This window comes from Microtus pennsylvanicus, chromosome 4 (assembly GCF_037038515.1).
Source record: "Microtus pennsylvanicus isolate mMicPen1 chromosome 4, mMicPen1.hap1, whole genome shotgun sequence".
Classification (NCBI taxonomy): Eukaryota; Metazoa; Chordata; class Mammalia; order Rodentia; family Cricetidae; genus Microtus; species Microtus pennsylvanicus.
In genome coordinates, this window is record NC_134582.1 from 3885946 (window position 1) to 3910955 (window position 25010).

The following is a 25010-nucleotide window of genomic DNA, read 5'->3' on the forward strand; positions in this document are numbered from 1 at the left end:
AATTAAAAATCATTAGTATCAGAAGGTGCTATGCAAGTGCCCAGAGAGAGGAGGAATCAGTCCTACCCAGACGGAAAGCCTGGGCCCCACCAGATGGCCTCGATGAGGAAGAGTGATGCTCTATCTTGAGAGTAACTAACAGCTGTGTAATTAGACTTAAGGCCCACGAGGTAGGAAAGAATTCATGCCTGGCAATGTTAGCCTAGTCAACGGTGCCTGTGGCCAGAGAGGTCATGGACCCTAGAGAAGACTCTACCGGCACCATTTCCCTAAACAAACCTAGCTCCCAACTGTGTTCTATGTATTTGTTCTTATATCCACAGAAAAGTGTTGTGCCCACCTCTACTCAAAGAAGCTTCAAGATTTTTTTTTTAAATGTGCATTGATGTTTTTCCTGCACTCGAGTCTGTGTGAGGGTACCAGATTCCCCTGGAACTGGAGGTGCAGACAGTTGTGAGCCACCATGCTGGGTGCTGGGGAATCAAACCCAGGTTCTCTGCAAGAGCAGATAGGGTTCTTAACTGCTGGTCCCTCTCTCCAGTCCCAAGGAAGCTTCTTCTTGCAGCAGAGGGAGACTGTTAGAGAGATCCAAGCTGGTCAGAAGGCAGAGAATAAATGAGGGTGGGGTGTCGAACCCCAACCGAGATCTACAACCAATGAATCTACAGTGTAGCCCTCTACTCCAGGCTTCAAAATCACTAAAGAAGGGCAGGGAAAGAGTGAGTCAGAAGAGTAGAGTGTCTGCTACTAGATAGTGTCCCCAAAACCTCACAGAGAAAGTGCACCCGTGAACATTCACCACTATGGCTGCTTGAATCGGACAAGCACAACAGTACCAGCGGACACGCCAGCACTGGCGGGGAAACTTCAGTAAGGTCCTACCCATAGGACAACCACAACAGGCTGTTTGCTGTGGGACCACGGCTTTACCCTGTAAAGATTTGTTTCTTGTACTTGCTTAGTAAAATGCTGATTGATCAGTAGCCAGACAGGAAGTAGAGGTGTGGTGACCAGGCAGGAAGGAGAGGCAATGAGAACAGGAGAATTCTGGGAAGAAGAAGCTCAGTCTGCTGTCCTCACCCAGACACAAAGGAAGCAAGGTGAGAACACCTTGCTAATGAAAGGTACCAAGTCACGTGGTTAACACAGACAAGAATTATGGGCAAATGTAAGTTATAAGAGTTAATAAGAGCCAGGCGGTGGTGGCACACACCTTTAATCCCAGCACTCGGGAGGCAGAGGCAGGCGGATCTCTGTGAGTTTGAGGCCAGCCTGGTCTACAAGAGCTAGTTCCGGGACAGGCTCCAAAGTTACATAGAAACCCTGTCTCAAACAAACAAACAAACAAACAGAGTTAATAATAAGAAGCCTGAGCTAATAGGCTTCTTAGTTTATAGTTAATGTAGGCCTCTGTGTATTTCTTTGGGACTGAACGACTGCGGGACTGGGGGGTACAGAAACCTGTCAACAGCTGTTGAGAGTGGGGGCGTCTGTTTTCTCTAGGAACAAGATCCTACATAGATTGCCAGTCCCATGTGTTCAGTCTTAGACTGCATGCACATCTCAGCGATGGTAAACAGACTTGGTGGGTTATATCTACACATGTGTACGTAGCTGCGGTGCTTTGAATCAGAATGGCCCCCATAGGCTTATAAATTTGAAAACAGTTGGTACAGTGTTTCTCAACCTTCCTAATGCTATGACCTTTTAATATAGTTGTCACGTTGTAGTGACCCCCCCAACCATAAAATAATTTTAGTTGCTACTTCACAACTGTAATTTTGCTAGTGTTGTGAATTGTAATGTAAATATCGGTGTTTTTCAATGGTCTTATGGTAACCCTGTGAAAAGGTCATTTTTAACCCCAGGGCGGCTGTGACCCACAGGTTGAGAACTATTGAGATGGTGAAACTGGGAAGGATTAGAAGATATGCCCTTGCTGGAGGCAGTGCGCCAGTCCCAGGTAGTGCACTCCCGCCCTGCCTCCTGTTAGTGGATCAGATGTAAGCTCTCAGCTACTATTCCGGCACCACGCCTACCACCTGTTGCCGTGCTCTCTGCCACAACTGTCATAGGCTCCAACCCTGTGGAACCATGAGCTCCCAAATTAAATGATTCCTTTTATAAGTTGCTTTGGTCATGTATTTTTCTCAGCATTATAAACACCACTAAGGCCGGGCGGTGGTGGCGCACGCCTTTAATCCCAGCACTTGGGAGGCAGAGGCAGGCGGATCTCTGGGAGTTCGAGACCAGCCTGGGTTACAAGAGCTAGTGCCAGGACAGGCTCCAAAGCTACAGAGAAACCCTGTCTCGAAAAACTGAAAAAAAAAATAAACACCACTAAGATAAATACATATATGTGTGTGGCAGTATAGTTAAAGAAGAAGACATTATGAATTTGCTAGGAAGAGTGGGAGGAGATGGAAGGCAGGTAGAGAGGGGATGGAGTGATGTAGATGAAGTGTCTGAAGTTCTCAAAAAAAAAAAGGAGATGCTGGAGCAATGGCTCAGAAGTTAAGAGCACTGGCTGATCTTCTAAGGACCCGGGTTCAGTTTCCAGCAACCATATGGAAGATCACAACTGTTTGTAACTCTAGTCTCAGGGTATTCAGTGTTCTCTTTTAGCCTTCATGGTACCAGGCACACACAAAGTGCACAGCCAGACATGTAGGAAAAACACCCATACACATAAAAATTTTAATTAAGTTAAATTTTTAATCTTTAAAAAGTATATAAATACATATTTATTTTTAAAATGCATTTGTTTTGAAAACGAAGCATGCAGGAAAAAATTTGGGGAGGCACGCACTTCTGGTTCAACCGCCTCTGGTCATATTAGTCCAGCTCATAAGGAGCTGCGGCACTGGGTAGCAGGTTTGCGGAAGCATTTGGAAGGTCAGAAGTCCAGTGACGGCATTGTTTTCACTGTCACCAATCACAGGCTTCATCTGTCCTGGCACTGGTGCTGCTGCTGGGACAAGGAATGCTCTCATCTCCCCCACCCTCGGGGCTGCTGGAGAAGCTCTTCCAGTACATGGACCTCCACCAGGATGAGTTCGTGCAGGTAGGAGAAGTCACACGTGATGTTCTGGTTGCTCCCTTCAGAATCGGGTGGCCTCAGTCTGCTAGGAGATGTGGGTTTTCAGGCCTGATAATAAGATTCCACTAAAAATGGTGGGGACTTCTTATTAGGTTAAAATATCAGTACTCAGCCACGTGGTGGCGCACACCTTTAATCCCAGCACTAGGGAGGCAGAGGCAGGTGGATCTCTGTGAGTTCGAGGCCAGCCTGGTCTACAAGAGCTAGTTCCAGGACTGGCTACAAAGCTACAGAGAAACCCTGTCTCGAAAAACCAAAAAAAAAAGTTTCAGTTTAAGCAGTTCAGGTTCCAACACTGAACCACGAGCAAGGATTACGAATTATTCCATCATGGGCGCTTTTGGTGAATGTCTGCTCAGTTCTATAGCACAGGGGCATGGTGCCTGCCTGGAATTAGGGAACACTCTCTCCTTTTAAAAAGTTATTAATTTATTTCCTTTTTATTCCTATGTGTATCAATTCATCCATTTGATTTTAATTTTGTGTGTATTTATGTATTGCACCTGTGTGCCAAAACCCTCAGAAGCCAGAAGAGGGCACTAGATCCCCTGATCTGGAGTTACACGGGATTGTGAGGCACCATGAGGATGCTGGGGACTGAACCTGGGTCCTCTGCAATAATTGTTCTTAACCAGGGAGCCATCTTGCCAGCCCCATTCTCCTCCCTTACAATTGGAAATCTGAGGTTGGAAGATTAAGGATTTGTCAAAGGCGTATAGGACCGTGGGCTGAGGCGGGCTGAGTAACTCAACTCACGCAGTGATGAATTCAAGTCCCAGCTATGTGCCTAGAGGACTGAATGTGTAGGGATGGGTTCACGGCATTCCCTCAACCTACCCTACCTCATCTTTGTTATTAGATGCTTCTGGTCTCCAGTTTTAAATTAAACCCCAAGCTCACTCATCAAGAGTGTGTGTGTGTGTCTGTGTGTCTGTGTGTGTGTGTACACGCATAGGTGTGAACCCACACGTGCAGGTCAAAATTCAACAGTGTTTCCCTCAGGTGCTGCCCACTTTATTATTTTTTTGTTTGGTTTTTGTTTTGTTAGTTTTGAAGCAAGAGTTTTATTGACTTCTCAAGTAGGGTCAGCTGGATGACCATTGAGCTCCAGCGACCACCTGACTCTGCCTTACCTGTTCTAGGATTACAAGCGTGCACCACAGTGTCCAGATTATGTCTGGACAGAGTTGTGTCTGAGGGATTGAGCTTGCTTGGGTTCTCAACAGTTGCAAGGCAGTCCTTAAAACTGAAATGTGACCTCGTTTCCACTGCTTACTTCTGGAAGTCGCTGTGTTATTAGACTAATCTACGAGATTTCAGGAACTAAAGAGCCCTTGGGTTCCCCTACCCAACTGGACATGGGTTTCTGTGCCCTGCCATGATAACATGATAACCCCCTCACTGTCTTTCTTCACAGACCTTGAAGGAATGGGTGGCCATTGAGAGCGATTCTGTGCAGCCTGTGCCTCGTCTCAGACAGGAGATCTTCAGGATGATGGCTTTGGCTGCAGACAAACTCCGGCACCTGGGAGCTGGGGTGACATCCGTGGACTTGGGTTCTCAACAGGTGCCAGGGGATCTCCTAGCTCAGTAGCTTCCTCTTCCATGGCCATCAGCCATGCCTTTCCTGGGTGGTATTAAAAAAGGACTTGCTCAGCTCTTACCTCGATCCCCAGAGTCCAGATTTCCAATAGGAATTGAACATTCCATCCAAAATGAGACTGAGCTGTGCACTTCTGGTCATAGCAGAACTGGGCACAGGTTATGAAGAAAATGGAAGCCATGAGTGGGGTCAACTTGTTATTGGAGGACCCGCCCCTCTGGCTCTCCATACACGTGTCCCGCTTGCCTTTTCTTACATGCCTAGGCAGCTTTCTGAACAAACCGTATGAAGAGTGTGCTCTTTCCTCGGAACCTGTGCATAGTCTATTGCTATGATGAACCACCATGACCAGAAAGAAAATTGGGGAGGAAAGGGGTGAGTTGGCTCATACTTGCTCACCACAGTTCATCATCAAAGGAAGTCAGGGCAGGAATTTAAACAGAGTAGTTTCCTGGAGTCAAGAGAGAAGAGGGAGAAACCATGGAGGGGTGCTGTTTACTGCCTTGCTCCCCATGGCTTGCTCAACTTGTTTTCTTATAGAACCCAGAACCACCAGCCCAGAGATGACACTACCCATAATGGACTGAGCCCTCTCCCACCAATCGCTAAATAAGAAAATGCCCTACAGCTGGATCTTATGGGGACACTTTCTCAACAGGGATTCCATCCGTTTAGATAGCTCTAGCTTGTATCAAGTTAACAGAGAAGCAGCCAGCACAGAACCATTGCTTAGGACTCCCCTTCTACCAAGGATGGCAGATCTGTGTCAGAACATCCCATGTCTCCCGCTTTAACGCTGAGAACTTCAGAATCATCAAAGACTTCCAGGATTTGGAAAATCTGTTGTTTTAAGACATTTGATATCTGAGTTCTTGAAGAATATGTACAGGGAACTATACTGTTTAGCATTGTATATCTGATAATCACTGATAATCCTAATTCCAATATGCTTTATATAGTTATTGAAAGTGTATCACTGAATACATTTTTGGTTTGTTTTTTGTGGTTTATTTATTTATTTGAATCTAAGTCCACCATGTATCCTTGGCTGGCCTAGAACTTACTCTGTGGACCAGGCTGGTTCAAATGCACACAGATTTGCCCGCCTCAGCCCTTTAGTCCAGGGATTGAAGTCACACATCGTGATAGGCAGCCATTGTGTGCACCTTAGAGATGGGGAAAGTGAAGTGGACTCGAGCATAGAGTAGACAGGACTCTTGTTGTGAATGCTCTGGAAGAATAGAGTGGGTTTGTTTGTTTGTTTGTTTGTTTTAATCTTGTGGTTGACTGTCCCACAGATGCCTGATGGCCAGAGTCTTCCCATACCTCCGATCCTATTGGCTGAGCTGGGAAGTGATGCCAAGAAGCCCACCGTATGCTTCTATGGGCATCTGGATGTACAGCCAGCGCAGAAGGCTGATGGGTGGCTCACGGACCCCTACAAGCTCACAGAAGTGGATGGTTAGTGTTATCTGATGCCTAGGTGGAGCTGTCTATAGTCAAGGTTTGGGCAGGGTCAAAGGCTGTCCCAGGTCTCTAGCTGTGGTTAAGAACGAGCAGAATTAGGTGTGGTAGTTACTAGACTACACTCAGTTTCTCAGGAGCCTGAAGAAAGGATCACATTTTCAAGCCAAACCTGTGCTACAAAATGAATCTAAGGCAAGCCTGGCAACTAAGCAAGACCGTATCTCAAAAGAAAATATGACGGCATGCTTTGCTTTTTGATTGGTAAAACACTTAGGCGTCTCTTCAGCATATATTCTCCCAGCTTTGAGGCCACAAGGATGCTCGGGTCAGATTCACGGACAGGGAATAGATGGGTCCCAACAGGACTAAAAATAGCCCCAGAGTCAGGCTTGGTCTGCAATATTTTAACTAACTGCGATCACAAAGTTCAGTCATTTGGCTTTGTAGAAACTTGTAATACAGATATGGATCTTCTTTTATCTCAAAATTTGAGTTCATATAACTCATGTTAAGTTGGCAGTACTAGTTTGAAATTTTCTTCTATCATTTTTAAAGGAAAGCTGTACGGACGGGGTGCGACAGATAACAAAGGGCCTGTCCTGGCTTGGATTAATGCCGTGAGCGCCTTCAAAGCTCTGGAGCAGGTAGGTGACCAGCTGCACTTGAGAGAGAGGGCGGCGGCTAGGAGGCAATTATAATAAAAACATCCTTCGGGTCGCTCACCCTGTCTTTGAGACACTGCGCAGGGGTTACTCACCTTCCTGAGTGCAAAGCATTGTCACAGCCATCCCAGAGACAGAAATAAAAGCTTGGGAAACTCAAGGAACTTTCTCAGCGCTAGCCAGCCAGAGAGCAGTCATCCTGGCAGCATAGGTTCCAGCCTGCACTGTCAGCCACGTTAAAAACAGAACACGGAGCTGGTGAGCTGCCTCTACAAGTAAAAGCATCTGCTGCCAAGTCTGATTTTGATCGCTGGGACCTAGACAGTGGAAGGAGAACTCTTTCAAGCTGCTCTCTGATTTCTACATGTGTATGGTTTTTGCACACACACACACACACACACACACAAAACAACAACAACAAAAAAAGCCTAGAGAACAGTGGTGGGAGATGGTCTAGTGGGACCAGGACCTGCTGTGAAATGCTGGGTGAGGTGACACATGGCTACGACTCCAGAGCTAAGGTCTTGGAGACAGGCAGATCCTGGGGGCCTGCCGGCCATCCAGCCTCAGTAAACAGTTCAGTGAATGACTCTTTCAAAAAATAAGGTGGAGAACATTAGAAGAAAAGATGGGATTTTGACCTCTGTTATCTGCATAAGTGTGCATGGCTGCGGGAATTTGCACACAGGTGTACACACGTGCATCATGGCCTAGAACGTGACGAAACCCAGGATGAGACCGAAGAGACCAGCTCTACCTTGTCTCATCCCTTTCTCTACCTCCTCCTCATCACAGGCATGGCTTAGTGGACGGTGATGCACACGTGACGAACTGGACACAAACCTCTGCTACCTGAGCCTCTGCCTGAGCCCACTAGGGTTTTGCCTATGACAGGCTACTTTCCCATAGGTGTCCTTATAGGGTTGTGGAAGCAAGACTGGGCAGGGGGAGCTTTGAGGAGGCTGTTCTCCCTTCCTGGCTACCTGAGAACATTATTGGTGGGTCCAGGTGCATCTGTGTCTCTTACTTTGTACTAACAAGGATGGTTTTGTTTTCCAGTCATTCCATCTTTATGTTTAGACTCCCAGAGAGGACTAAATCCGCGGTGTGGCTGTGGGCACGCAGTTTGACTCCCAAAGAGCACTAAATCCGCGGTGTGGCTGTGGGCACGCGGTTTGACTCCCAGAGAGCACTAAATCCGCGGTGTGGCTGTGGGCACGCGGTTTGACTCCCAGAGAGGACTAAATCCACGGTGTGGCTGTGGGCACGCGGTTTGACCCATCTCAGAGTTCTCTCTACACCAGTGCACATATTGATTTGGAAAGCCAGGCTAAAACACTGTGTTTGGCTACATACTTTCTCATGTTGTTGGGAAACAGTCTGTCCAGCCTAAGGCATGGAGCCTGGCCCTTGATCCCGTTCGTTATGAGGGCAGGCACCTGCCTATGAAGAAGATCCCTCCCCCACTGAGCCCTGCCTCACCAGATGAATGGGAGATCACAAGGAGCAAGCCACCATGCCCAGGCTCCAGGATTAGATTGCACAGTTCCTTCTCCCAAACACTGACCAATCAACCAGACCGCAGTATTTTATCAGAATGCAGAGGGCTTCTCTCTCAAGAGGTTTTTTTCCTGGGTCATAAGCAGATGAGATACGAGTTTACTTTTGGATTCAAATCCTTAATTACATTGAGAAACACTGAGTCAGTGTCTGTCAGGTGTCAGGCTGGGTCCTGCTGGTCCATCTTCTTATGCAGGGAACTTGCTTAGTTAAACAGGCCCAGAGCATCGATGTGACCACCTGCCTTCCTACTTCCTTCCTCCGTCCTCCCTGCTTTCTTTCTCTCCCTTCCTCCTCCTAAAATGGCTTGGTCCCTTTCTCCCTTTCCTTTTCCTCCCTCTCCCGGTTTTCTCTCCTTTCTTTTCTCACTCCTTTTCTTCCCTTTTCCTTTCCTTCCTCTGCTTTTTTCCCATCCATTTCCTTCCCTTTACCCCTTTTCTCACCTCTTCCAGTTCTATTTAGTTCCATTAAGTTGTATCCTTTTCCTCTTCTCCCCTTCCTTTCCATTCTTCCATGTGTGAAAACCAATATTTATAAGGAAATTACTATATAAAGGCCATAATGTGCTTTGTTTTTGAAGTTTAGCGCTGAAATTATACAATCACAAACAAATAAGAAATAGCCACTGCTGTCCTTGAACACATCTCTCAATCCCCCTGAACCTCATTTTCCTTACCTATGAGTTAGAAATGAGAACTTTTACCACACAGGCTTGTGGGGAAAAATTAGATGAAGCGGGATTTTCAAGCAAGATGTGCTAATACATACGGGCTCGGGAGGCTGAGGCAGAAGGCTTGTGAGTTTCAGATCAGCCTGGCCTGCATAGAGAAATAGAATCTTAGACAAACAAACAGAAACAAGGCAAATATCTTGTAGTGACCCCCCCCCAAGCCTCCTTCCTTTTCTCCCTTTCTTCCTTCTTGTTCTCAGAGAACTCAAACACAGTCCCCTCAGTGTGTCATCTCACTAAGAGGCGGGGCAAACCTTAATGCTGGTGTGCCACCTCAGAAAAACCAGCCACTGAAAAGTGATATAGCTCATCCTGGATTGTCAGAGGTCCCCTGAGCAGCAGAGGTGACCAAATACAGACTTTGGCTGCTGGCCTCACACTAAGTATCTATCAGATTGATTTGAATCTTTTATTTTTAAAAATTTGATTTTGTGTGTGTGCTTGCGTGTATGTGTTTATGTGTGTGCGTTTGTGTGTGTGTTTATGTGTGTGTGTGTGTGTGTGGAGAGGAGAGGAGCGTGTACAGAGGAGGAACACATATGCCAGGAATGTGTAAGAAGGTCATAGAACAACCCGCAGGATGTTTCTCTCCTCCCACTAGGTGGGCTTCAGAGACTAAACCCAGGTCATCAGGCCTGGCGGCAAGTGCCCTTCCTTACTGAGCATGTTGCTAGCCCTGGATTACATCTTATGAGCTGATTGCTGAAAACTCCTTCAGCTTCCAGCTATGCCTCAGCAATTGTGTGCTCATTCAATGTTGCTAAAGGACATCAGACTGTAAGGATTCAGAGCTTAGCTTGTCTTCCCGGGATACCAGGATACGCAGACATGCAGGTTCCACAGACCTGATCCTTATTCCCAAATACCCTCATCTAAATAGGTGACCAAAGGTCACTTGTTTGTAAGGCACAGGGCTCTTCTCCTTCTGGCCTTGTCTCTTGGCTCCATGGTAATCTGGATCCACTTGCTCTCTATGCTGATGACCACGTCTCTTCTCAGCATGTAACGGTTAGAGTTCTCTGAAGCTGGTTCTGTGCTCTGGGAGGAAAATCCTAATTTTTCACCGTGGCTCACCAAGACAAATCAGTCAGACAAAAAGGAAGAGAACTTTAAAGGAGGTCTCCCTGTCCTTCTCACATAGAGAAAACCATAAGATCCAGTCTGCTCACAATCAATGCCTTTGAGAAAAACTCAAAACGCAGGTTAAACACAGTTGAAGAATAACCTTCTTGAGAGAAAATTTACCCTGAGGCTCAACGGTCTTTCAAAGGAGAAAGTTCTCCTTTATCACGATCAGAATTATGGGAACCAAATGGCAATTTGTAATCGAGTAATTTTTCTTCAAAAGTACCTAAGTGGGCTGGGGAGAGGGCCCTGTTGGTAACATTCTTGCCATGCAGGCATGAAGACCCAAGTTCAAGTCCAAAGACCCATGTGAAGAATTTGTAGCCCCAATACTGAGAGACAGGAAGATACCCCAACTCTCTGACCAGCCAGGGTAGCCTGATTCAATGAGAGACCTTGTCTCAACAATTAAGGTGAAATAACTGAGGAGCACATTAGACAGACCTCTGGCTTCCACATGCATGTTCCCACGTGTGCATATGCACCTGGACACACACACACCTTCCTTTCCCCTCATTTTCAGGGAAGGATGTCTCTGCCCCGTCCCCCCACCCACTTCTTGAAGCATGGTCAAGCCTCTTGTATGGGCTCTGCTGTCTTTGGGATCTTTGCTCCAAATCCTGCCCTAGCATTACATCGAAGGGCCACATGGAATCTATCAGCTGTCCTTACCTTTGTTTCTCCCCTGCGCTATGAACAGAGCTGCTGTGGGGGTAATCAAGCCATGCATTGAGTATAGATGACTATTGAATGTATCTTTATTAAATACAAGCTTATTAATAAAACCTTGCTTGAGTGTATTGTACCGTCTCTTTATTCTGTTCTTAACCCAGGATCTTCCCGTGAACATCAAGTTCATCCTGGAAGGGATGGAAGAGGCTGGATCTGTTGCCCTGGAGGAAGTGGTCAGGAGAGAAAAGGAGCACTTCTTCTCCAGTGTGGACTACATTGTGATTTCAGACAATCTGTGGATCAGCCAGAAGAAGCCTGCGCTCACTTACGGAACCCGTGGGAACTGCTACTTCATGGTGGAGGTACTGGCAGGCTCCAGCTGTGGAGGACATTGGGGCTGTGGACAGGATAGAGAAATTATTGGGGACCTTAGAGAGGAAGCCAGGAAGCTCTCACTTGGGGCTCACAGCCTAGTTGGTCACAGATGCTAGGCTAATGTTTTGTAACCTTTCCCATTGTAGGTTGCAGGCCTTGTCGGCAGGGGACCCTAGTGCTACAGCCATAAGCAAATAGAAGCTGATGGCATCAGCCACATCGTTGTGTGATACACAGCCTTGTCTTTATCTCTGAGCCTTAGTTTTCCATTTCCAAAGTTGGTGAAATCCCCTTTCCCCACCCCTAGATTATTCCTCCTCTTAAATTATTTTTAGTAATATAGGCCACCTATGATAGCACACACCATACACAGAGAGAGGGGGAGAGGGAAATAGGGAGAGAGAGATTAAAAGAGGCATCAAGGGACTTTCACTCAAGTGATAAGAGAAAGAGAAGAACATTTTACTGAAATGAAGAGAGGAAACATTCTCCATAAAAGTGACCCATAGCATGGCATAAAGCCAAGAGTAAGCCAGCCATATCAATAATTCAGGCAAGGAATTTCTGGTCATCTTGGATAAAATTTGAATTGGGTGGAACAGTAAGGAATGAAGTCAGTTAAAAACAGAAAAAGGTAGAGTCTCCAAGTCATGTGACTGAGCAACATGAGGTGTGAGGTCGGGTCTGGAGGTGACCCACCTGAGTCCTGAAGACACCATTGGGCGTAGATAAATGTCTGCACTCTTATCTGCTTTATAGGTAAAGTGTAGAGATCAAGATTTTCATTCTGGGACCTTTGGTGGCATCCTGAATGAACCAATGGCTGATCTGGTGGCTCTTCTAGGTAATATTTCTCCTTCCTTTTGTGAGCATCCGTTCTACTTAGTCTTCTTGGCCTTTGCTCCTCTTATTTCCAGCAGCTCTGAAAAGATTTGCAGTATAGGAAATCTATATTCTCAGTCTTTTCTCCTCTTGCTGTGTGTTCTCTGGACTATTTATAATGAAGCCTATATTATGTGTCATTCTTTTCACGGATTGAAACTCTGCTTTTTACTTATTTTTCTATTTGTTTCTTTATTTTAAAAACTTGTTTATTAACTCTGTAGACGTGAATATATGTATATGGCACAAATGTATGCGTGTGTTAATATGGGTGCATGTGTGAGCATGTGCATGTGTGAGCATGTGCATGTGTGAGCATGTGTGAGCATGTGCATGTGTGAGCATGTGCATGTGTGGGCATGTGCATGTGTGAGCATGTGCATGTGTGAGCATGTGCATGTGTGAGCATGTGCATGTGTGGGCATGTGCATGTGTGAGCATGTGCATGTGTGAGCATGTGCATGTGTGAGCATGTGTGAGCATGTGCATGTGTGAGCATCTGTGGGCATGTGTGAGCATGTGCATGTGTGAGCATGTGTGGGCATGTGCATGTGTGGGCATGTGTGGGCATGTGCATGTGTAGGCATGTGCATGTGTGAACATGTGCATGTGTGAGCATGTGCATGTGTGAGCATGTGCATGTGTGAGCATGTGCATGTGTGGGCATGTGCATGTGTGAGCATGTGTGAGCATGTGCATGTGTGGGCATGTGCATGTGTGAGCATGTGCATGTGTGGGCATGTGCATGTGTGAGCATGTGCATGTGTGGGCATGTGCATGTGTGAGCATGTGCATGTGTGGGCATGTGCATGTGTGAGCATGTGCATGTGTGAGCATGTGCATGTGTGAGCATGTGCATGTGTGAGCATCTGTGGGCATGTGTGAGCATGTGCATGTGTGAGCATGTGTGGGCATGTGCATGTGTGGGCATGTGTGGGCATGTGCATGTGTGAGCATGTGCATGTGTGGGCATGTGCATGTGTGAGCATGTGCATGTGTGAGCATGTGCATGTGTGAGCATGTGCATGTGTGGGCATGTGCATGTGTGAGCATGTGCATGTGTGAGCATGTGTGAGCATGTGTGAGCATGTGTGAGCATGTGCATGTGTGAGCATCTGTGGGCATGTGTGAGCATGTGCATGTGTGAGCATGTGTGGGCATGTGCATGTGTGGGCATGTGTGGGCATGTGCATGTGTGGGCATGTGCATGTGTGAGCATGTGCATGTGTGGGCATGTGCATGTGTGGGCATGTGCATGTGTGAGCATGTGCATGTATGAGCGTGTGCATGTGTGAGCATGTGCATGTGTGAGCATGTGCATGTGTGAGCATGTGTGAGCATGTGTGAGCATGTGTGAGCATGTGTGTGCATGTGCATGTGTGGGCATGTGCATGTGTGAGCATGTGCATGTGTGAGCATGTGCATGTGTGAGCATGTGCATGTGTGAGCATGTGCATGTGTGGGCATGTGTGAGCATGTGCATGTGTGAGCATCTGTGGGCATGTGTGAGCATGTGCATGTGTGAGCATGTGCATGTGTGAGCATGTGCATGTGTGGGCATGTGCATGTGTGAGCATGTGTGAGCATGTGTGAGCATGTGTGAGCATGTGCATGTGTGAGCATGTGTGTGCATGTGCATGTGTGGGCATGTGCATGTGTGAGCATGTGTGAGCATGTGCATGTGTGAGCATGTGCATGTGTGAGCATGTGTGAGCATGTGCATGTGTGGGCATGTGCATGTGTGAGCATGTGCATGTGTGAGCATGAGCATGTGTGAGCATGTGCATGTGTGAGCATGTGCATGTGTGAGCATGTGCATGTGTGAGCATGTGCATGTGTGAGCATGTGTGAGCATGTGCATGTGTGAGCATGTGCATGTGTGAGCATGTGTGAGCATGTGCATGTGTGAGCATGTGTGAGCATGTGCATGTGTGGGCATGTACATGTGTGAGCATGTGCATGTGTGAGCATGTGCATGTGTGTGCATGTGCATGTGTGAGCATGTGCATGTGTGAGCATTGTGGGCATGTGCATGTGTGTGCATGTGCATGTGTGAGCATGTGCATGTATGAGCATGTGCATGTGTGAGCATGTGCATGTGTGAGCATGTGCATGTGTGAGCATGTGCCTGTGTGGGCATGTGCGAGCATGTGTGCGGAGGCCAGAGACCAGTCTTGGGGGCCATTCCTCATTCCTTGGCTATTGTCCACGTTTAGTTTTGAGACACTGGAACTCAGAGCTTACCAACGAGTCTAGACTGACTAGCGAACAAGCCTCAGGGATCCTGCTGTCTCTACATCCCCAGGGCTGTGATTATAACTGCATGCCACTGTGTCCAGATTTTAATTTTTTGAGATAGGGACTCACTATTCAGTTTGTTTGTTTTTGTTTGGTTTTTCGAGACAGGGTTTCTCTGTGGCTTTGGAGCCTGCCCTGGAACTATCTTTGTAAACCAGGCTGGTCTCGAACTCACAAAGACGCGCCTGCCTCTGCCTCCTGAGTGCTGGGATTAAAAGTGTGTGCCACCACCACCTGGCTGGGAATTGCTGGTTTTAAGGGTATATATGTCTAGGAATGTTTGTAAGAGATAGAACAGTATGGAACACTGTAGAACTAAGAACTAACTAGCTCTTACATTTAAATCAACCCATTTCTATTAATCTATGTATTGCCATGTGACCATGACTTTTACCAGTCTGCTGGCATGTTGTTTCTTGGATTGTTACTCTCATCTTTCTTCCTCTGCCCCTCCTCATCCAAGTCCATCCTCATCCAAGTCCTCATCCAAGCCTATCCTGCCTGGCTGTTAGTCAAATAGTTTTTATTATTTATCAATGAGACCAAGGTATATTCACAGCATACAGAAGTGTTATCCCACAGCACTGGAGACTGGAACTTAGGTCCTCATGCTTGTGTGGTAGGCACTGTATCTACTGAGCCATTTCTTTACCCCTCAACACCTCTTTATTTTTAAACCTGAATAGGATTCATGGGTTTGAGCCATATCGGCACACAGTGCAGTTCAATGACTACTGAGGGCTTTGTGTGGCTCAGGACTGGAAGCACAGCGGTCTTCAGTACTATTATGTAGAGGACTGGAAGACTTGGGGATCTCTGTGGAAAGGAGGGGCCCAAGGAGGAGCTGGTGAAACTCACAGTGCTCACGCCTTCCCATGCACTCTGCTGCCTTGTCACGCTTGCACCTCGAGTTTGGCTTTCTATGATCATTTCCTGGGAAACATCTGTCCTTAGGTATACTTTGTGAAGCATTTATTGACTTTCATTGTGTTTACATAGAACCAAAGAACCTGTTGATACGTCTTCATGAGGCTGTTCTTTGTTAGAGATGGTGTCTTAGTAACTGAAGGTGTCAGGCAGCTGCTGTTGTCCCAGCACCTAGAGCAGAAGGTGTGTCTGACACGTGGTGTCAAGGTGTCATTGTCCACTGTCTCCACAGTGCTCTGTGATTAGCGACTCTGACATAAATAAAGCCTTGCTATATATCCTAGGCTCCCCTCAAAGTAACCGTTCTCCTGCCTCAGTCTAGTCTAGGATGACAGTCATACTCCACCACTCCTGACTTAATAATTGTAAAATAAAGTTCCTACCCTGATGCTGTCAAATTCTAGTCATATTAAGAACACAGAATACACACTTATGAAATGCCTTTCCTTAAATAAATGTCCTCAATGGGACTAATTCTCTGTGAGTTATATCAATGAATGTCCTAATTGTAATTTACCTTTGATGTGTATTTTCTTTGAGTGAGTGTGTGTCTCGGGGAAATTGAGAAAATATTTTTGGGAACTTTCACTTTCTTGTGAAAATTTGTATGTATGCAAGTATAGAATATATGCATATATTTCAACTATTTAATACTTTATACCTATTACTTCTTAACTCTGGAAAAGATAAAATGTAAACACGAGGCTTGCTTGTGGAACAAAAGAGAACTTAACTTTCTGCAGACTTGGGTCTCAGTTCTGCTCTTGGGGCTAGCCTGCCTTGGGACCACTTCCATCTTGGGACCATTATCCCTTGGGTAAAGGGAATTGCTGTCACTCTTCCTGGCCGGGGGACGGAGGCAGTTGTGAGTTTTATCACAGATGCACCCTTGTAATGTCTGCATCTGTTTTGTAGGAAGCCTGGTGGATTCATCAGGCCGCATCCTGATTCCTGGAATCTATGACCAAATGGCTCCTCTTACAGAGGAGGAGAAAACAATGTATGAAAACATTGATCTGGACCTGGAAGAATACCGGAAGAGCAGCCAAGTTGAGAAATTTCTGTTTGATACCAAGGTATAATCTTAAATGCACACATGATCTGAAAGAGGAAGGCTGCTCCTAAATCATGTTTTCCCCGTGTCTAATCGGCACCACTCAGGGTCGAGCCGTGCACTGTAGAGCACAAGGCAAAGGTTAAGCCCCAGGCAGGTTTTGCTCTTCACAGTCACTTTGGTCTGGTCTACATCGACCAGTCCTAGGGAGCAGTTGGTACAGACGTCAGGCATCTAACCTTGAAAACCTTGAATAACGACTCATTTGACAGAGCTGTCTTCCATGGCAGTTTATTAATTTAAATCCCATTCCACTTCCTGTCAGGGAGCTGAACTTTCTGAATGTTCAAAGATTGGGAGTCACTGTCTGAGACACTGGCTCCAGCACCTGTAATCATTCACTTTCTCAGGCTTTACCAAGGCCTTTCAGGTCTGATGGGCAAGCCAGAGCATTCTTGCCTCTCTGCTGTGAAAAACTTAGAACTCAGAGGAGAAAGCCCTCAAGAATTTAGTGTTTGTTCTTTTTCTTTTGTCTTTGTCTCCTTTTCCTCCTCCTCCTTTTCCTCCTCCTCCTCCTCTTTCTCCTCTCCTCCTCCTCCTCCTCTTCTTCCTCTTCTTTCTCCTCCTCTTCCTCCTCCTCCTCCTTCTCTTTGCCTGCTGAGGGCTGAAGGGAGGACTTAATGGTTAAGGGATGCATTGTTCTCGCAGAGGACCTGAATTCAGTTTGCAATGTGCACACGGGGTGGCTCACAACCACCTGTAACTTCACTTCTCAGGGATCTGGTACCCTATTCCTGCCTCTCTAGGTACTGTACCACATTCACACACACAACTCACCCTCTATACACACACAGAGACAAACACACACACACACACACTAAATAAACTAATAAAAAGAAAATCTTTTTCTAAAAAATAATGCTTTCCTGCTTCAATATTGGCAGCTGTGGTTGATTCCCCTCAGGAACTGCCCAGAGATGGCAAAGCTGCTGATAGGAAGTGGTACGGCTTTCTGTGGGACTGTATTTAATCCTTTAGACTGGGAAAACACACAAGAATAAGAATGGCTCAAAGACTGAAGGTTTATTTAGGAAAGAAATTCGCAACATTCATGATCAATATATGACCCTGGTTAGAAATTTATGATTGGATCCAGTTTTTAAAGCTATTTTCATTATTATTGTTGTTGTTGCTGTGGTATATGTGTGTGTTTGTGTGTTTGTGTGTGACATGTGGAGCCACAGGGCAACTTTCAAAAGTTGATTCTCCATTTTTTTTTTTTTTGGTTTTTCAAGACAGGGTTTCTCTGTGGAACAGTCCTGGTTATCCTGGAACTAGCCCGTGTAGTGCCAGGCTGGCCTCGAACTCACAGAGATCCACCTGCCTCTGCCTCCTGAGTGCTGGGATTGGGGAAAGGTGTGCGCCACCACCGCCCAGCGAAGCAGGATTTTCTTGTTGGTTCTGCCACTCTGCAAACCCCAGGCTAGCCTGTGAGCTCTCTTCCTGGATTCCTACAGAAGTGCTGGGGATTACAGACATGTGGTTCCACATCTAACTGTTTTGCTTGGATTCTGGGGATCTAACTCAGGTTGTCAGGTTTCTGTCACAAGTGCTTGTACCCACTGAGTCATCTCAGTGGCCCTGATTCAATTTCCGAAGCAGCACCTCAGACAAGAAGAAGTTCTGGGCAGGGCAGCCGCATGGGCCGCTTGCTGAAGGCAGCAGGAGACAAGAAACCTCACATCCTGCCTGTATTATTAGTCCAGACATAGCTGACTTGATACTACTTCATTTTTCATACGTAGGTCTCCGGTACACAGATGTTGAAGATCCGAGCAATTTAGCTGAGGTGCTTGGGGAATGGCCCTGTGGCTCTGCACATTCTAAGTGATCTGCTGTTGATCTATACCACTAATCCTGTCCTTGCTGTAGACCAGGCTGGCTGGCCTTGAACTCACAGAGATCTGCCTGCCTCTGTGCTGGGATTAGAGGTGCATGCAACCACACCTGGCTCATTTTTGGTTCTTGTTTCTTTGTTTGTTTGTTTGGCTTTTGAGACAGGATCTCTTTTAGCCGAGGCTGGTCTCAACTCACAAAGGAGCCAAGAATGACACTGAATTTCTGATTTTGTTGCCTCCACCTCCCAGAGGCTGGAACAAAGGCATCTCTCCCCAGGTTCAGACCCTGTGGCACTGAGGACTGAACCAGGGATTTGTGCACACTGGGCAGTCACTGTAGCCAACCTAGCCAACCGAGCTACAGCCGCAGCCCTCAATTGAGCTTCAGTCTTGTGTTCTTCGCATTGCCTAGGAGGAGCTCCTGATGCACCTATGGCGGTATCCATCTCTCTCTATCCACGGCGTTGAAGGTGCCTTTGATGAGCCTGGAACTAAAACAGTCATCCCTGGTCGAGTCATAGGAAAATTTTCAATCCGCCTCGTCCCTCACATGAATCTGTCTGTGGTAGAGAAACAGGTAACGCTATCTGTTGTCGCGTAGGCCCAGCAGTACCATTCCTGAGTCCCACACACCATGGCAAACAGAACAACTCTGTGGTTCTTCCTCAAGTTTCACTCCTTTTTTTCCAATACAAAAGCATGGATAAAATGTCAGGAAGCCAGCATCAGCCTTACTCAGCGCAAATCTCCTCCCCCAGCTCCAGAAGTCAGACAAAGAGCTGCGCGGAGTCGCAATGATGGGACAGTTTTAAAGATTAGACGGTAGCTACAACGGCGAGATTGGCTTCACACACAGATGGAGTGGGTGACTGACTGCGCTTGGCTGGGGCTGCAAAGCCTCGAGCCCCCTCGTTTGTTATCTCGTGATCTTGGAAACCAGCGTGAGGACGCAGCCATTGTGAGAAAAGCACTCTCTGGAGGGAGTTATCTATCTATATCAACCCAGTATTAATCCACCTGGCGTTGGCTTCACAGGAAGTAGACTCTTAGGGAATACCTCGATGCCCTCCCCAAGCTCTCAAGTCTGTCCTCCTCTTTCCTTGTCCTGTGCTCTGATTGCCTTCTAACACATCTTTGATCCTCTCCCATCTGTCCTTCCTGGCTCTTTCCCTCCCTTTGGGAAACACCACTGCGTTATCTTAGGGATATACATCCACAGAGGCAGGCACGTCCTTGTCTCATTCGCTGCTACCACCTCCAGCACCTTGGTGCTAATAAATGCTGGATGAAAAATAAATGAAAAAAAAAACTGTGTTTCGGAGGCTGGAGCCTCCTGGGAAGATTTCCTTAGTAAAGCAGGCTCTTTTTGTTTTAATTGATTAATTAATTTTTTATCTGCCAGTCCCAGTTCTCCCTTCCTCTTCTTCTCCTGCTCTCTCCCTTCCCCCTCCCCCCACCTCCCACCCACTTCTCAGAGAGGTTGAGGCCTCCCTTGGGAAGTCCTGTTCCAGTGCCCTCATTGAGGCAAGACCAAGGTCCCTCCACCCCTGCCCCGTGCATAGGCTGAGCAAGGTGTCTCTCCATAGGGAACGGGCTCTACAAAGTCAGTTCATGCGTTAGAGTTAGATCTTGGTCCCACCGCTAGAGGCTCCACAGACTTCCCCAGCCACCTCAGCATCCTCACCTGTATTCAGGGGGCCTAGTTCCGGCCTCTGCAGGCTCCCCACTTGTCAGTCAGGAGTCAACTGATTCTGTGGGTTTCCCCATCAAGGTCTTGACCCCTTTGTTCATATTATTGCTGGTCCCTCCCTTTGCCAGGAGCTCGGCCAGTGGTTCGCTGTGGATCTCTGTACTGGCTTCCATCTGATTCTGGAAGACATTCTAGCTTCTCTGGGGTTGTGGACTGTAGGCTGGTTATTCTTTGCTTTATGTCTGGTAGCCACTTATGAGTGAGTGCATATTATACTTGTCTTTCTGAGTCTGGGTTACCCCACTCAAGATGTTTTTTTCTAATTCTGTCCATTCGCATGCAAATTTCAAGGTGTCATTGTTTCTGACCTCTGAGTAGCACTCCATTATGTAAATGTTCTGCATTTTCTTTATCCATTCTTTGTTTGAGGGGCATCTATGTTGTCTCCAGGTTCTGGCTATTATGAATAATTAAAGCAGGTTCTTAAAATGTCTCCTTCACTGTCTAGCTTGGAATTGCTCCCACTTTTCAGAATTTTCCAGAATGTATAATGCCCCCCCCCCCAAATATTCATGAGAGTGTTACTAGATGAGAAGCTGTATTTGGATTATGTTGCCTTAGAAGCCCCGTTCACTGCTCTACACCAGTGGCGTGACTAAAGGCTCCCAGTGCTCCAACCCGTCAGCTCAGGGTGTCTTCTGTTTTCTGGGTGGAAGAACATACACACTGTGTGAGCAAAGTCCAGCATCCTACTTGTTACTGACAGTGTCGCCTTCTAGGTGAAACAGCATCTGGAAGCTGTGTTCTCCAAAAGAAACAGTTCCAACAAGATGACTGTTTCTATGGTCCTAGGACTCCACCCGTGGACGGCCAACATCAGTGACCCTCAGTACCTTGCAGCCAAAAGAGCCATCAAAACAGGTGGGCCTTACAGATATTTTGATTCACCTGTTTGTAGCAGGACCAAGACACCTTTGTCTTTTTTTTGCCCAAGGTGCATTGTCTGCAGTTCTCTAAAGCAGCAGAAGCAGTAGAATGAGTCTAGATTCAAAGGGGGCTTATTTGGCTGCCTTTCATGACACCGTCCAGGCATCCCAACAACAGTTGCCTCACGTTGGAGAGGTCAAGAATCCAGTAGCTGTTTAGTCCCTGAGACTGGGTATTAACCTAGTGCTAAAGGCTTGGAACGAGGATTACTGGTCTTCAGTCCACATTGGAGGTCCAAAGGGGCTGGGTTCTGATATCAGCAAAGGAAAGCCAAAACAACAGCATTGGTGAACTTGCCAGCAGGAAGGAAGTCAAGCAGGCAAAAAGGAAAAAGAGAAAAGAAAAGAAAGAAGCTTCCTGTTTCTGTCTCCTTCATCCAAGCCAGGCTGCCAACACTTGACCTGACACTTCAAAGGAGTAATGCCCCGTGGCTTCCCTTTTAGTTGATTCCAGATCCAGTCAGGCCGACACAGCTTTGTGTATGCAGGACGCTTGTTACCTGGTACTTCCTGTCATCAGCACAGCAGCCTTCCCCAGTTTACAGAGGAAATGAAGGCTTACAGAGATGAAGAGATTTGTGAAAGAGAACTATGTCAGTTATTATTATTTTTATCACCATGAAGAGCACCTAGAAAAAACAACTTGAGAAGGAATGGATTTGCTTTGTCTCATAGTTTCAGAGGGTTTAGCCCATCAGAGTAGGGGATGTAAGATAAGAACGTTCAGCTCGTCTAATGAAAGGAGGAACTGCAGAAGGCAGGCCACAGGACATCTTCACAGTGGATGTAAGAGGCCATGCTCCTCCAAGGTTAAATATAATAGTTAACAATTGCTGATGCGAGGAGATTTTTTTTTTGGTGGTGTAGCTGCCTGCAAGTTGTCCGTGCTCTTGCAACTAACACCAACTGAACTCATTTGGACGCCAAGCTAGATTTGGGGGGGAATTGTTTTCTTTGGTGTTTTGGTGCCTTGATTGGAGAGAGCAAATGTTCTTTTCCCCTCTTCCCAGGAAAAGTCTTATAACATTAGTAGCTAAAATGTACTACTGTTAAGCCAAGCAGTGGTAGTGTGCGCCTTTAATCCCAGCACTTGAGAGGCAGAGGCAGGAGGATACCTGTGAGTGCAAGTCCAGTCTGGTCTTCAGAGCTAGTTCCAGTGTTGTAGTTGGGGCGGCGGGCTGCATCCCCAGCACCCGGCCGCCCCCACGACAAGCTTTACCCGAAATAATTACACGGAAACTGTATTCTTTTAAACACCGCTTAGCCCATTTCTATCTAGCCTCTTCTAGGCTAGCTCTTGTACCTGGACTAGCCCATTTCTAATAATCTGTGTAGCCCACGAGCTGGCTTACCAGGAATGATCTTAACCTGTGTCTGTCTGGAGTGGGAGAATCATGGCGACTCTTTGACTCAGCTTCTTTCTCCCAGCCTTCTGTTCTGTTTACTCCTCCCACCTATGTTTTAACCTATGAGGGCCAAGCAGTTTCTTTATTGCTTAACCAATGAAATCAACAGATTGATATATGACACTCCCACATCATTCCAGGACAGCCAAAGCTACACAAAGAAACCCTGTATTGGAAAAAAAAAAACATTATATCTATCTATCTATCTATCTATCTATCTATCTATCTATCTATCTATACACATGCATACATACACACACATACACACACAAATACATCACTGTTAATTTCTGATTCTTGACTATTATGCAATAATCACATAAGATGTTTACATGGACAAGAGCGAAGTTAGTGCTTATAGGAATGCCATGCATGTTATCTTTACATTTACCCTAAATTCTAAAATTTTCACCTTGGTTCAAAGTTAAAAATTTAAGCCAAGTATGATCACACACACTTTTAAGTCCATCGCCTGGGAGGCAGGGGTGGGTTTGAGTTTGACAGAAGTCTGGACTAGATCAGGAATTCTATGCCAGCTTGGACTACATGACAAGATCCCAAGACAGAAAGAAAAGCACACATTACAACACTTGAGATTAGTGATAGATAGTCTTCTTATGATTTATTCTACTGCCTCTTTTTTCTGTATTTCAGTGTTTGGAGTAGATCCTGATATGATCCAGGATGGGTCAACCATTCCGATTGCTAAACTCTTCCAGACTATTACACAAAAGAGTGTAATGATGCTCCCACTGGGGGCTGTGGATGATGGGGAGCACTCCCAGAACGAGAAGATCAACAGGTGAGCTGACCCTATGAAGGTGGGGAGTTCCACGTGGGTTTGTCCACTAGTCTTGTGTGAGCATGGACAATAACAGACCTGGTATCTTAAAGACTTGATGCTTATCTCCCCACAGTTCCCTAGGTTGGGAACATTAGGTGAAGCCTGGTGACTTAGTTGGGGCTTCTATTACTGTGAAGAGACACCATGAGCACCTCAACTTTTATAAAGAAAAACATTTAATTGGGGCTGTCTTAGCCAGGCGGTGGTGGCGCACACCTTTAATCCCAGCACTCGGGAGGCAGAGGCAGGCAGATCTCTGTGAGTTCGAGGTCAGCCTGGTCTGTAAGAGCCAGTTCCAGGACAGGCTCCAAAGCTACAGAGAAACCGGTCTTGAAAAACAAACAAACAAACAAACAAAAAATTGGGTCTGTCTTACAGTTTCCGAGGTTTAGTCCATTATCATCATGGATGGAACATGAAAGTGTGTAGGCAGACATGTGTTGGAGGAGGAGCTGAGATCTGTATCTTAATCTGCAGGCAATGGAAAGTGAACTGTGTCACTGGGTGTAGCTTGAGCATGGGAGACCTCAAAGCCCACCCTCACAGTGACACACTGCCTCCAACAAGGCCACACCCACTCCACCAAAGCCACACCTCCTGATAGAGCCACTCCTTTGGGGGCCATTTTCTTTCAAACCACTACACTTGGTCTCAGACTACTGCTTTCTTTGTGTTTCCTCCTGTGGCAGAACTGGAGCAAACGAGGAGAGAGAAGTAAGTAGTGAGGGGGAGGAAGAGACTGGTCCTGCCTGCAGGCAAGCGAGGGGCTCTGCTGTGACTTCCCTATAAACTCACAGCACGGGGGGGGGGGGGGGGGTTCCTCTGATATTGTATAACTTTAGTCACCTGGAAGGTCCCTCCAGGGTTGGCTCATAGCGGGTTAAGCCTTCAAAGTATGGTTTTGGAGGCTGTGACATTTGGTGTCTAACAAAGGCTATTTAGGAGTGTCTGATATGAACATATTGACAGATTATAGAAACATCCAAATAAGTGAGAAAGAAAAATGTTTGATTTTTTTTTCAATCCCTGTCATGTCAAAAATAAGAGGCCAAAGAAACTCTGAGAAACCAAAGAAAACCATGTTGGACAGTGTTCTCAGGAATCCTAGCACCCAAAGAGGCCAAGGAGGGAGATAAAGATAATTAATGGACATTTTTGTGGTTGAGTCCAAAATTATTTGCCTCATTTCCTTCCTCCTCCTCTTCCTCCTCCTTTTCTTCTGCTTGCTGTCCTAAGACAGAGTCTTTCTTGTTCTGCACCCCTGGCTAGCCTGGAAAGCTGTATGTAGACCAGTCTCATAGAGGTTCAGCAATCCTCTTGCCTCTGCTTTCCAAATGCTGGGATGATAGGTGTGTAAAACCACACCTGGTAATCATATTTTCTTAATAATTCTGCTTTTGGATTTATCACGTGACTTTGATCCTAGGATCTCCAAAGCAAGCTAAATACTAAATGTGAATGCTAAATACAGAAACAATCTAAATACTTTAGATTGACTGGATTTATAATACATACAATTTTCCTGTGGACATGGTTGGATGCTTTTCCTTCTTCATTGAGTGGGAATGTGTTTTCTTGCTTTTGTTTTTATTAGGTGGAACTACATACAGGGGTCCAAATTATTTGCCACCTTTTTCCTGGAGCTGTCAAAGCAGCACTCATGACAACATGCACCTTCTGGTGTCACTGGCCCACTGACGGATCTTCCCACTCAGACCCTGGGCAAAGCTG

At 46.3% G+C, this 25010-nt stretch overlaps 1 protein-coding gene across 1 annotated transcript; it reads left to right on the top strand.

The window, feature by feature from the left end:
• The first annotated feature begins 3034 nt into the window (after positions 1-3034).
• On the top strand, positions 3035-24943 carry Cndp1 (carnosine dipeptidase 1). The gene is made up of 11 exons (XM_075970799.1): positions 3035-3064; positions 4518-4667; positions 6002-6164; positions 6726-6814; positions 11081-11281; positions 12054-12138; positions 16317-16477; positions 18766-18930; positions 20823-20964; positions 23090-23237; positions 24874-24943. The coding sequence occupies exons 1-11, from the start codon at positions 3035-3037 to the stop codon at positions 24941-24943; spliced, it is 1404 nt and encodes a 467-aa protein (XP_075826914.1).
• Positions 24944-25010: the final 67 nt, after the last annotated feature.

What these genes read in the sequence shown, in the direction of transcription:
- Cndp1 (XM_075970799.1), top strand. Translation starts at nt 3,035, where the DNA reads ATGGACCTCCACCAGGATGAGTTCGTGCAG. An exon ending in ACCAGGATGAGTTCGTGCAG is followed by an intron (nt 3,065 to 4,517) that starts GTAGGAGAAGTC and finishes CTTTCTTCACAG; the next exon opens with ACCTTGAAGGAATGGGTGGC. An exon ending in CAGAACGAGAAGATCAACAG is followed by an intron (nt 23,238 to 24,873) that starts GTGAGCTGACCC and finishes TGTTTTTATTAG; the next exon opens with GTGGAACTACATACAGGGGT.